The sequence below is a fragment of the Pyxicephalus adspersus genome, chromosome 4 (genome assembly GCF_032062135.1).
Source record: "Pyxicephalus adspersus chromosome 4, UCB_Pads_2.0, whole genome shotgun sequence".
Taxonomy (NCBI): domain Eukaryota; kingdom Metazoa; phylum Chordata; class Amphibia; order Anura; family Pyxicephalidae; genus Pyxicephalus; species Pyxicephalus adspersus.
Window position 1 is genome coordinate 80,687,589 of NC_092861.1, and position 14,529 is coordinate 80,702,117.

Sequence of the window (14,529 nt, forward strand, 5' to 3'; positions counted from 1 at the left end):
CAATGAAGAGAATACGATAAACTGCAACTCTGCACCATTATAACTACTGTTCTCTTCTGAATAGCCATTGTTTTTTATCCATAAATGTTGTTCTGTGCATGGTTGGCATTCTTAGTGCTGCTGTAATTCTTCAAAGCAGATAGGAAACCTGAATATTATTTAGTTTTCTAAAGCATTGTGTATCATTAACTATTTCCAAAAAAAAAAAATACTGCATGCCAGTGTTGCCTTATTCCTGCAACCTTTAATAGCCACTTACTATTCATTCGCACTACAGTGATGGCTGCCTAACATTTCTTCCTGATCATTACAACAGTGGACAAGACTTGCACAAGGCGTGTAAAACTTTGAGGTTCCATTAGAATCCCATGTGATAGGGTGAAAACATAGGACAACAAGTACCCTAATGGGGGGATTACCAGATTTTTTTTTCAATGCAATTAATAAATTAAACATGTTACAGTGAATATGACATTTTAGCGATTTCCCTTGAATTTTCATTTGTGGAAAGTTAAACACTTTAAATATGGCACACTCACCTGGATAAGGGACTCTTCCTTTTGTTACCAGTTCTGTCAATAGAATGCCGAAAGACCACACATCTGATTTAATAGTGAACCTTCCATACAAGGCTGCCTCTGGAGCTGTCCATTTTATAGGGAACTTTGCACCTGTTGAAAATGTTAATGCAAATAAAGTGTCATATTTTTTATGGTACTGAAGGAATACAATATATAAGTAAATCATTGTATCTAACATTTTAAATTAATGGGATGATTCTGTAAAACATAAAAAAAAGTTGCCCAAAACCACCATTCAAATAGTCCTATTGGCAATGAAGGATGGAATTTAATTTCCTACTCCTAATAACATAAAAATCAATATATTATGTATTAGTCACAATTGCTGACGTATAATGAGAAAAAAATGATCAACTGAAATAATCAAAAATAAAAAAAATTGGACTGGAAAAAAACCACAACAATAACAGGGATTGTGACTGTGTATCTTAAACTAGCAACTTTATTCTTTCCTTTTAAATAGTTTATAGTTGATTTTATTTTTCCAATTTAATAGTATATTTAATGATGTTATAGAAGCCTAACCATCATAGCATAGAGCAAAATTGAGCAGCACAGTACTAACAGGAAATCATCTTTTACTGGCCTAATTATACTAAGGACCTGTCATTTTTTAATGGGTTACAGCACATCACTCCTAAGTCTACTTTGTTATTTGACTAATTGTCCATTTGAGACCAAACATAACCCCCTTGGTTTCCAGGCTAGTTCTACATTTCTGAGTTGCTTGATTCATAATATCTCACCCAGTTCTGAGTCTAGTAAAAAAAAAATAGTATTGTATACTTGAGGACAAAAAAGGTTTTATTTTAATAAACATTAGAAAAAAATATTTTATATTTTGACAATTTAAATAAAAAAAAAGCTCACCAATGACAGATTCATTTTTATTATATATATATATATATATATATATATATATATATATATATATATTTTGCGGGCACCAAGCAGATTAATTTTTATTATTATTATTATTACATTTTATTTTTTTGCGGGCACCAAGCAGTTATGAGAATGTTTGTACACAAAATTATTATGATTAATATGCTTTTGTACACCCCCCGTTCCAAAAGCATTGGGATGCTGCGCATAATATAAGTAAAGAAGAGTTGATGCAACACAGGTAAATATTTTACTGTCCCTTTTTTTAAAACTGCTGTCATCAAATTTAAAATGAGAATGTTTTTCATAAAAACAATACAAATTCTTGGATCCAACATTTGATGTCTTTGTATTAATAAACATAGGTTGGGTTGAATGATTTGCAAACAACAAAGCAATAACCTACATAGTGAATGTACCGTACATTGTTGGAGATGGTTGTACCTTTACACTGGAGCAGTATAATAAAAATAACAGCTGTTACGTAGATACAGATATTTAGTTTCTTTGTAATTTTAATGTAATATATTGATATGAAGGCATATTTATTATAGAGCAGAAACAGCTGATTTTACAATAAATATGTAGCATAGCTAAAATGTGTGATAATAATTTGTGATGGGCTATCAGGACATGCAGTTTAATATACCTGTCTATAGGCAAGAATGTCAATTCATCTGATGTCTTCTTTGCTCCGGACCATAAAATAATAATGATTCTTAAATAATCATTATGCTTAAAGGCAAACGGCAAATTGTCCTCTGTAGTACAAAATAATACCCTTGCCATGCTCAGCACAAAAACAAACACCATCTGTCACTGGCAGAAGGTGAGGATTGAAGTGTCAGACAGTACAAGACAAACCCATGACCACATAGTGTAGCTATATAATACATTAGGAACGTTGACTATTTGTTCATTGTCCATACAGAATTTGCAGTTATGTACGATAAAATTATTGAACAGTATTATGTGTTCACTGTAACACTTATGAGGAAAGATTTATACTAGGTTCACAAATACTACATGTATTTAATTATTATACAGTATTTATATAGCACCATCATATTACGCAGCGCTGTACAAAGTCCATAGTCGTCTCACTAACTGTCCCTCAAAGGAGCTCACAATCTAATGTCTCTACTATAGTCATATGTCATTAATGTACTCTAAGGTCAATTTAGGGGGAAGCCAATTAACCTAACCGCATGTTTTTGGGATGTAGGAGGAAACCCACGCATACACAGGGAGAACCTGCAAACTCCATGCAGATAATTTCCTGGCTGGGATTCGAACCTAGGACCTAGCGCTGCAAAGGAGTGCTAACCCCTGAGCCACCGTGCTGCACCATGCTAATTCTATCTCACTCAGAAAACCCAAACCCTGGCAAACTGACTACCACAGGTTTTTCCAGGTGCAGGGTTTTATACCTAGAAATAGTTTGTCAGATACGAGAGTCTCCTGTGTCCTGGATTCCTATGTAATGTACCAAAGGCCATGCAGGAAGGAAGATTCCCACAACATGCAGGACACCTCACAGCTTTGCAGCCAGACAAGTAATCAAAGGCATTCAGCCTGACAAGAAGCAGAACACAGCAGGAGGACAACTGTATGGGAATGAGGCACACTTCTTCATGCATTTCATCACATCTCTATCCTTTCAAATATTCTGATTGCACTTGACATCTTTCAAACCCCTGGTATACTTCAAAGCCTTCTAAGAATTTTATTATTGCATTCATGAGCTAGCTGATTAACCTCGTCTTGCCTGTGTACAATGGTATATGTTTCATTAAATTTTTCATCATTATCATTAAACAAATGTATGGTCTATGCATTGTAATAAATATATTTTATTTTAGTTTTTTTCTTTCTTTCAATGCACATCTTTCCTCTGTTAATACACTGTTTACAATGATTCATCAATCTCATAATATAAATGGTGGTCACAAGTAACACAGGAGCTTTAGTGGGCAAGCAAGGCTATACACACAAGTTAGATTTTTGTCGTTGAACAGGTGAGTGGCACCCGCTGCGTTCTCTCCCCTTCACCTGTATTGCAGTCGTTCGTTGTTCATGGATTCGTCAGGACAGATCCATGAACGACGTCGGACAGCGGCTGTACACCCGTCAGATTCTCATTCAATACTAGCCCTGAATTGATAATCCGATGAGAGTAATCTGATGTGTGTAGGTAGCCTAAAGCTACGTACACACTTCCAATTATTATCGTTGGAAAACGAACGACGAACGATCCTGCACGATATGTACGAACGATCGTATAGCACCGATCCTGCACATAGCGATAACGACACGATCGTTCGTAGATATTGTACACATAATAGATAAGATCGTTTGAGCGATAGAGGAACTATGTGTACGACAGGAAAGTGAACGAACGTTCGTTCATTACGCATGCTCAGATCATGGACGATCAACGAACGACCGTACACACGAACGATGTTCAACGATCGTCATCCAATCCGATCCGCCGTCGTTCGTTTTGAACGATAAAAATTGGAAGTGTGTACGCACCTTAAGTCCACTACAACCTAGATTGGTTCTAAAATAGCTTTTTTTCCCACATACAAAGTAAACGATTGCTATAAAGGAGTGAAGCTTAAACAACTGTACAAGATGGAAGGTAAGGCTGGAGTTCATCTTTAAATAATTTTGGGATAATCATCAAAGTACACCTTACCTTGCCTAGCCGTGTATTCATTGTCTTCAATTAATCTGGCAAGACCGAAGTCTGCAATTTTGCAGATTAAGCCATTTCCAACCAAAATATTTGCAGACCTCAGATCCCTGTGTATGTAATTCATTCGTTCAATATAGGCCATGCCAGCGGCAACCTAGGAGAAACAAAAGTATAGCAGCAGAAATTAGAAACAACTTCATTTTTCAATGTACATTTTATGAGGCGCACATTTAATTTGTGAGCAGCAGCAATTTTTTTTTTTTGTGAACAACAAATATAATGAGAAAGTTTCCTTTAATAAATGGATTGCAGCTACTGTCTGCAAGATTGACCTGGAGTAGAATTACCATCTGGCCAAACCTTCCTTCCTACTTATTGCTCATATTGTTACTCTTTCTTTTTTCCCCAAAGTGTCAAAAAATTCTCAGTACATACAGTATATATGTACATCCAGGTAGCAGTCCTATCACAATCGTCATATGCTGTACATCAGAAAAAACAATTGTGTACCTACACACAATTTATTTTATTGTCATAGAGAATCATTCTAATACATTAATGAAACCCCAGTGGGAAGTTGATTCTGGCACACTTCTGATAATTTTGGGGTAAATGAGAAAGTGAAACCAATTCAGTTAAACCATTCCAGGTACTTAGTTTTACATACCAGTAATAGCGGTGAGGCACAATTCCACTAAAAAAAGAGGAAAAATTCTGACTCCAGCTCTACTTTAATCATTCCTGTGTATTTAAACATAGCTTTTTGCTTTTACTCATTTCCTTACTCGTTTTGTACCCAGACTATACTATGGAACACAACAATCTTGTCTATTTCAGGACCCAGTAACTAAGAAACAAATTTAGGATCTCAGCTGCATAGGGCCTGATTTATTAAAGCTCCCCAAGGCTGGAGAGAATACACTTTCATCATCAAAGCTGGGTGATCCAGCAAACCTGGTCCAGGATTCAATGATAAAAGTGTGTCCTCTCCAGCCTTGGAGCGCTTTAATATATCAGGCTAGAGTAGTCAAGGCTAATGTAGGCCACCTTTTCTTGGTCAGACTAGGCCAAAGAAATTCCCAATATTCCTGATTCACTTGGGAAGCCAAATCTTCTCTACTGCATTTTCTTCACACTCACACATAGAAAAGGAAAGGCAAGAGATAAAATATGTTAACATTTTAACAAGTAACGGGTGCTACTGTACCTGGGCTGCCATATCCACTAAATTTGGCAATTTCAAAGCTCTTCCTTCCCCATCTTTAAGAAATTCCAACAAGCTCCCTGAAAGACAGCAATATTTAACATAATATTGTCATTTATTTGTCCACTTTGTGTTCCATTTACCATTTAATTAATATTAAAAAAGGCAGAACCTGGATAACAAAACAAATCATTCTGCCAATTACAGAGTAAAATAACAGCTGCAGGCATGGACAGCAATTGTTTCTTACTGTATTTGGAGGAAAACAAACAATGTTTAATGCAGCCACACTTAATTTTGTATATTAGCAGTTGATGTTAGAATGACTGCAATATGCAAGGCTCCAAGTGTCAAGATGCTAAACAAGAAACACTGTAAACACAGAGAAATCCTTAAAAAAAAGTTTTTCATTATAGCAGGTGGCAGAGGAGCACCCTTGGTGATTGTCAGCCAGCCAGGCGTATTGAATATCTCTAAGAAGGTCCATTTATATATGAAATACTCAGTTACCGACCTACAAAGTGTATAAATAGAAAAAAACTAAATCAAATTCATTTTAGATGTGTTTTCTCATTCCCCTTAAAACAACATCAAATCGCCTGGATACACAAAATTTTTAATGAACGTGTGTGGGTGGGTTACTCTGTAGGAGCCATACCACCTCATCCAGGACTCCTTGTTCTTCCCTTTGCTGAAAATAGTTCTTCGTGATTTATCTGTAGGTTTGGGCACATTATCTTGCTAACCAGTCAGACGTCCCTGATGGTACTGTAAAATGAATAAGTATGTGCCTGTATTTTTCAGCATTAAGAAAATCATTTATTCTGATCAAATCCACAACTTTATGTGGAGAAATGAAATCCTAAACCTGAAAAGAACCTCTGCTATGCTTCTCTGTTTCTTATAAACACTTATCCTTGTATCACTCATAAGGCCTTCAAACAAACTGTTCCTGGCAAGGCCAGCTATTCCAAATTTAGAAATATCAGTCCAGAGTATCTGCTTAAATTTTTTCGCACTAGTTCTTGTATTTGCATGCATCGAAGAGTTGTTAGGCCTCATTTCTGAAAAAAATGTATGGCTTCTGATCAGACTGGGTGTACCAAGTTTAAGCTATATATGAACATTTAAAAACAGTCATTAAAAAAATGAACAAAAAACGTTTTAAGTGATCTTTCTGTTTACTCTTGTAACCTCCTTTGGATTATTGTTATTACACTGTATTTTATACATATTACACAGCGCTTTACAAAGTCCATTGTAGCTGTCAAAGGGGCTCACAATCTAGAAATCCCTACCTAAGTCATATATTATTATCTTTATGTATGGTAATACAGTCTAAGGTCAATTTTCTGAGAAAGCCAATTAACCTAAGTACCTGAATTTGGAATGTGGGAGGAAACCGGAGTACCCAGGTGTAACAGACCCACACAAACACAGGGAGAACCTGAAAACTCTATGCAGGTATTGTCTTGGCCAAGATTCAAAACTAGGACCTTTTGTTGCAAAGGCCAGAGTGCTAACCTCTGAGCCAAGGTACTGCCATATTTACCTCCTCACATTTGTGTAATTACACACTATTTACATTATATAATGTAAAATGATACTTAGTGCTACTTCCTACCTTTGCTCATGTACTCAGTGACAATGTAGATAGGCTCCTCTGAGACTACTGCGTAGAGCTGAACAAGTTTATCATGTTTCAGTTTTTTCATAATCTGAGCCTCTTCCAGGAAAGATTCTGGAGACATGGTCCCTGGCTTCAGTGTCTTTATTGCCACCTTGGTATTTCCATTCCATGTACCTACAAGTAGAAATATCAATATAGACAAGCCAGAGACACATTTATGGATGAGATGAGAAGTTAGCTAGTTACCATCAGCAGTGCATGCAGTGGTGTTAGGTTGTGTATAGATTTAGTGCAGTCATTGTACCATTACACAATGTGTATATTATATAAATGTGTTTCCAGACATGGAACAAATATTGGATAGCCAATTACTCCATACATAGCATTACATCTAATGTTTTAATTTAACAGATAATTTACATAATATCCTTGTGCTTCTGGAGCTGAATCATTTTAGGGATGTAGAATTAGCTGAGTAGAATTAAATCACAAATAAATTCAGCTAACATTATATGGCAGTGTCTTGCTGGGTACATTGCTATGTGTACATATTGCTGAAGAAACATATCATTTTTAGGGGTGCCATGTACTAGACTGCAATTCTGCTTTCCCCCATTACAATGAAATTAGATAAAAGTTTTACCTGAATTTAGAATAGATTCCAATTAGCATCTATTGATTTTTAATTAGTTCAAAATCTTTTACCATTTCCAGTACAATCCAGACTCTAAATCTTGTATACCTTTTGTCACCCTTCCTAAAGTTTTAGAACTAAAGGTTCTGCCTACACATAGGTAATAGCAGTTGCCTGCTATTACCTTTACCATCATTAAGAATCTAGGGATCGCAGAGGGAACATTACCATTCTCTGATGCAATTCAACACTAAGTGCCTGATCTGTTAACGATCTCCAAGACTGTAGAAGGCAGACTCAGGGGTGAATCTGGGTGATCCAGCAAATAGATCCAGGAATGGATTTCCTAAAAATTATTTGCTATAATATTGGCAAATACATTTATTCATGGACCTCTCCATTCCAAGTTTGCTAGATCACCCAAGTTTGTCCATTATAGTCTATCTTCTCCAGTCTTGGAAAGCTTTAATAAATCAGGCCCTAAGGTTTCATCTTACTTTATTGTTAATGATCGCTATTGGGCTCTAATTAGTTAGTTAGGAGAAGGATTTACAAAAGAAGTTAAAAAAAAGGAGTTGCTCTTTTGGCATTGATTTTAGGCAGAACAATTTTTTAAAAACAGAAAACATGTGCATGCTTTAGAATGTGTATTAACATACAAAGTAATGGTACAATAACATGGCTGTAATATATTTGTACTTCATTAAATAGATGTCATTTTTATAATAAACCTGTACTTACTTAACAAACCATCGAGTTTTATAGCAAGTGCCTGCTAATAGGTGAAAATCAATATGCTTTATTTCTGGAAGTTGACACTTGTACAGACCTTTCAATAAAATGGAAGCACCCATGGGGATTAGGTGAGGATAACTCTGAGAAGATTGCTTTGGAACACAGAGTAGCTGAAATTCCATGAGAAGATGATCTTGTAACCGACTGCAGTGTCTTTTCCCGAGATTTCACTAACTCTACACAGGAATCTTCTCAGAAGGACACTAACATTACACCCAGCACTGCTGAAGATGGGGTCTAGGTAATATCATTCAACTTTTTTTTCTTTTAGGTACATTTTTTTTTACTTACTAGGAGGTAGGTGATTTGGGAAAGGGGCTTGGAGTGTTTGCTGACACTACATTTTAGTGGAAGGTCTGCTAAATGGTACATAGTGAACAGGTCTAACAACAATCTATTCAGACACTAAATAATGAATTGTGAGAGGCAGAGAGGAGTGTATGGAATTAAAACATTTTTCTAGGGGCTCTTTGGTGGATTGGGGTACAAAGGATTGAGGTTAATATAAAAAGATCACCTTGGAGTCCAGGCTACAATACCTAAGAACTAATTAAATAAGTTCTCATTTCTCAATAACAACAGGTTTACTGTAAAGTTATCAATACCAACCAGTAATATTCCCCCCATTCATGCAAAAAACATGCATAAAAAATATTAAAAAGAAATAACATAGAAAGATACCTACTAATAAGTAAAAATACTGCGAGTGATATATACACAAGAGCACAATACTTTATTGGTCAAACAGCTGATAGCGTGTCATTTAAATATAGTTTTAAGGCAGATCTAAATCACCAAATGTATTTATTATAAAAAAGGAAAATGTATTTGCAGGGCAAGAATAGCCCAATGGGACCATGTTTCACTAATTTATAGATCTTAAAGGATTTTATTTAGCCACTGGTTAGGAGAGCAGTTTATAGATTTCAGTGTGGACTACATAAGGTCCAATTTAGTACATTGGTGCATACAGTGTAATAAGGTTCCATGCACAAACTGGTATATAATCCCTGCTAGTAATTCTGATACTTTAAATTGAAAGTATATAGTCAATTTAAATTGCAAAGCTGGGAGATTTTCAACTTTAATTAACATAAACATCACACAAGCCCAGCGTTCCGTCTCCACCATAACAATCAAGCAGTGTAGCATGCTTTTGCTCCACTGGAAACAAATCAAATAATAGATGATGCCATTTTAAAAAAAGGAACGGAATTTGAACTTTAATGATTTTTTTTATTTAGAACAGTAATATATTTATTTATAATTGTCTTTTTTGAATGAAAAGATATCTAATGTTTCCTTAACAGAACAAATGTTCCACCTTACCATACCACACTTCAGCGAAACAGCCCTGACCGAGCTTCTGCTCCAGGTTTATTGTGCTCCGTGACACTTCCCAAGCATCTTTAGCCAATCCAATAGTTTGCGGTACATAAGTCCGTGCAATCATTGTTAAATTATAACATAAACCATCAGCTTTCTCTACAGGAAAGGAAATTAATGGAAACACATGTAATTAAACCTATAGCATGCAATAAGAAAGATGGAAGGTGTTTTGAACCTTTTATAATTAATTTAATTAATCAATAATTATACCTAATGACAAGAGATATATAAATAGAAACCTTTATTGTGTCACTAGCATATGTCCTGTAGAAATGCAATAATGTCATTGCACTTTGATTCTTCCCCCTATTTCACATTCCATCTTTCCATTTGCTGCTCCACGTAAGAGCAGCCAAATAGAACAATAAATGATGTCCTCTGCGTACCCATCCATACTTCCCCAAACTGCCCATTTCCCAGTCTTTTGATCAACTGGAGGGACTCTCTTGGGATTTCCCAGACATCTTTGGTTTTGACAGACAGGTCAGTAAGCCTTGGCATTCCTTTATGGCATGGTACTACCAAGCGGCAACAGAGACCAGCAGCTCTCTCTGGAAGGCACATAACAAGAATAGGGCAGAAAAGAAGAGAAATGACACACAAGACAAAGAGTAAGGCACACAATCCAAGTAAAAGCAGGACACATTGTATTTCTGGAAAAGACACTGAAAGCAAGGATGTAAAATGCATACCTACTTGAAATGAAATAAAGTTAAATACAATTGTGGGGACATATTTTTGAAGTAAAAAATGTGACTTTCACCAAACAATTACTGGTAGCAGAACAACCACGGTTATTTAAAACACATGCACTAACTAATATGGATTCACCTGCAGTATTTGTTTGGTGACAACCAGATTTACTGAACAGTCACTAAACTAAACAAACCTCCTGGTGTATGTATACAAAAATAAATGCTGTTTAAATGATTAGAAACATTGATTGTCATGTATGAAGAATCTGAAAGATAAACTAGAGTACAGTTAATAAAAAGGCAGAGGCTATTTTTTTTTAAAAAAAGGGAATGCTCAATTTGCTAAGTGTGTCATTTTTTTTATACAAAACAGCCACAGGGTGAGGAGTAATTATGTGGCATTTTTCCATCTTTTGGCAGGGAGCAGGAATACTCAGCATGGAAAGCTGGCGTTTCTTGCTTTGAGGTCATACTCTCCTGTGGGCCCTGTTCCTCCAGACTGATTCTGAAGACAAGAAAAGATCTACATTCTTGCATGCAAAGCTGCGTTTAGAGTAAACTGAGACAAAGCATATAAACTCAGTGGATATTTTTCCCATATGGAACATTCCTTACAGGGAATTCCAATAGAGACAAGTAAAAAAAATAGAATGTATATGAAATCTTTATACCAATCCTAAAACAATATATGCAGCATGGTGGGACTGTTCTCTAAGTTAGCATAAGCAAATATCTGTTTATAATCGCCTGCCTACATTATTTAAAATGTATTTGTGTTTTTTGGGCAAAGTTAGGACACCTATTTATCTTTCAAACTTTAAATTTGTCATCTATATGATTAACTCATTTCTCAGGGAGATACTGACCTAGAACTAATAGAACGGTGAAGTTGGACATCCATAATAATTGTTCCAGGTCTGTGACTGAATAGGCAGTAAAGCTAGAATCAGATTGGCAACCTCAGAGCCTATACCTTAAAAAAAGTCCAGAAGTGGCACCCTACACATTTCTGTATTTTGTATGTGTTAACATTTATATTTCATGAAATGGACTATGAAATGAGGTTTAACCCATAAGCAAAGCTGTAGAAAAAATCAGAAAGTGCACCTAATATTTTAACCATGCCATGGTTTTCAATCCCCAAATTTCATAGGTTAAATGTTCAGGGGAAAAGTAGAAATACTTTATTCCCCACATCCCCCAATTGTTCAACAATTTACATTGGTATTTTGTTTCAAGATGATGCCCAGCCTATACATTTCTTACAGTTTTATTTTAATGAACTAAGAAAGCATTGAATCCTGTAAACCTGAATACATTTCATATTGAAAGACATGCTAAAAGTTATATGAAAAAAGAACCAACAGATTCTGAGCAGAAGAGGAGAAGATTTCAGAAACACAAAGAAATCTCAAATATAAACATTTAGATACACAGGCCTACAGAAAGCAGTAAAATGGATATATCACTAATAGCAATGAGCTGTGCTGATTGACAAGCTACAGGTTTAACAAAGTTGATAACCATGCCCCCTGCAACAGTTTTCATCCTATCATATAACTTATTGGTAAATATGCTCTAAATTCAGCATGCAGCATTATTGCCACACCATCACAGGAAGCTGAATAACGTGCACTTCACTGGTAGGATCAACAAGTATTTGTGGGATGTTGTAAGAAGGAAGTGGAAATTGTAAAAGCAGATGCACTTAACATTAGGCCCCATAATGCCATATTTTGTAATGGCAGGCCATTAGTTACACTTTTATTTTTCATTGGAACTTTTAACTTTTTTTTTTTAATCATGACTTCGAATATGGATATATATGATTAATATACAATTACATTGGACATGGCTATACTAGATTCTGATTATTCAAGGAATGCCTGATTCCCATACACAGAGAAGTTACCAGTAGGCACCCTGTGTTTTCTATACTGCTAGTCTGAACAGTAATAATAAAATATCCCCTCTTGCAGTGTTTTTTAAAAGTAAAGATTAAAATAGTCACCGTCATAAATTTTAAATAAAATACCTGTTCAAATGATAAAGTGTCTGCCTGAGTAACCACAGGGAGAAGCATGCTAAAAACATTATCTATTCTGTAGCCTGGAGATGTAATATAAAGTATACCACAATATCTGATATATATTCCACACAAGTGATTTAATATATGGAAAACAGGATTACAGGCTGTAGAATCCTGATTTGACCTAATGTTTAAGACTCAGGCTGGTGAAATTCTAAAACATAAGTGATGTTTCTATTCCACTGGAAGGGATTATGTGACTAGCAGAGGGTATGAGTCACCAGCAGGCAGAAACTTTTCATGTTTTACAGTGAAAGCTGAGAACAACAAATCCAGGCTAATCACTGTAAAGATTTGACTATAATATGACTGCAAAATGCTGTCCCAGCTTCTTCCCATAGCTAGTTCCAAAGATGAAATAATACCTGAATAATGGTGAACCAGCTGCTGAAGGGTTTCAAACTGAGCCCTAGTTGTAATGTAATAACCACCATTGTCAAGTTTTCGGATCTTATAGTGTTTGACATGATCTCCCTTCATGTCATCCCAGTCACGAATAGACAATGAATAGGCACCTGCAAAAAGTTAGAGACAGAAACATATGAGCTTGAAAAAGCATTATAAATTGGGTCATAGCAAAACAATACCGTAGAGAGTTAAGTAAACTATATGATAATACATTGATGCAAAAGGTAACCCATGCTTTACAATAATAAACCCCAAATAATTAACATTGCAACTGGATAATATATTGTTACAATGTTCATTTAAAAATAAAACCTGACAGGTTTCGAAAGTTAACAATTTTATTGGAATTAGCTTATTGTTTAGAAGCCAGCCTTACCAGGTCAGTTCCCAATTTGCCTGGGCTAGGGGCCAAAAAATCTAAACATACCTTTCTACCTATTAAGAGTACTAAAATGCATTTATTCAAAGCTGCAGATCCACAGCAATGGGAAAGCAAACACAAAATGCATAAAATATTTTAAACAAAGTACAGATGTGCCCCGCCACCCTTCTCTTTCTTTTGTAGAGAATAAATATAAAAGCCACCACATATCTGGGATATGCCATTAAGCAGATATACTTACTGCAGTCTGATGCATACCCAGTCCTGACTCTCCTATGTAAACAATCTAGAAAACCTACACAGTGGTACTAGAGCACACTTTATTAAATCAGCAACTTTTGGTGAAGCCTATTATTAAACTTACCTTTGGTGGTTTCACTTTCACGTATTAAATAAGTACCCCTTGGATTTCCAAAGGATAACAATTGTCTCTCCGCATCTTTTCTGCCCAGTTTTCCAAAGTACCATCTAAAAAGATTAAAAAAAAAAAGTTAATGAGACAAAAATCAGAAAAGAAAGAAAATTAGGTTAACAAAAGATGATATTTCATAAAATGTGATGGTTTCTTTCTCATTGATATTAGTGGAATGCAAACTAATGATAAAAAGTATATGTATATATACATTTTTATGTTAGCTGGAACAGATGTCCCTACTGGAAGCTCTACCTCAACTTTTGCTGTAAACTTTAAAAATGTCTAAGGTCTAAATGTCTAATTGTCCATTCTTTTATATCCCAGTTGCAGTAGACCAGAACAAACTGGTGGGGTAAATACCAGAGTAGATACATACAGCAAAATTAACTAGAAAAGGGTCCTAATCCTTCCCTCTTCTGTCCAAATACACAGTCCAAGTACACATATACTTAATAATAGAGATGGTACCCTCCACACTTACCAGCAAAAAGGTCCATTTTGTTTACACATCTATCATCATAGAGCAAAACCTGGAATCCTTTTATTTTGCTGTCTAGTTTGCAAAAGTATTTAGTACTAATGAGATGTTGCAATTCATGCTAAAATAATAGATCGGCTTTGAGAAATATTAAATAACCATAAACCAACAGTAACAAGCAAATTAGGAGAACAATCTGTACTTGACAAATGAAGGTGCCGCAGGGTATATTTATGGTTCTGA

General features: G+C 35.5%; 1 protein-coding gene across 1 annotated transcript in view; it reads right to left on the reverse strand.

The window, feature by feature from the left end:
- Positions 1-243: 243 nt before the first annotated feature.
- The window catches only part of FYN (FYN proto-oncogene, Src family tyrosine kinase), a gene marked incomplete in the record, with an annotated part of 111,753 nt that continues 97,467 nt past the window's right edge, over positions 244-14,529 (reverse strand). Inside the window, 7 exon segments of the mRNA XM_072408771.1 lie at positions 244-671; positions 4,168-4,321; positions 5,375-5,451; positions 6,996-7,175; positions 10,206-10,370; positions 12,969-13,118; positions 13,758-13,861. Of these exon segments, the coding sequence (XP_072264872.1) occupies positions 259-671; positions 4,168-4,321; positions 5,375-5,451; positions 6,996-7,175; positions 10,206-10,370; positions 12,969-13,118; positions 13,758-13,861 (1,243 nt within the window).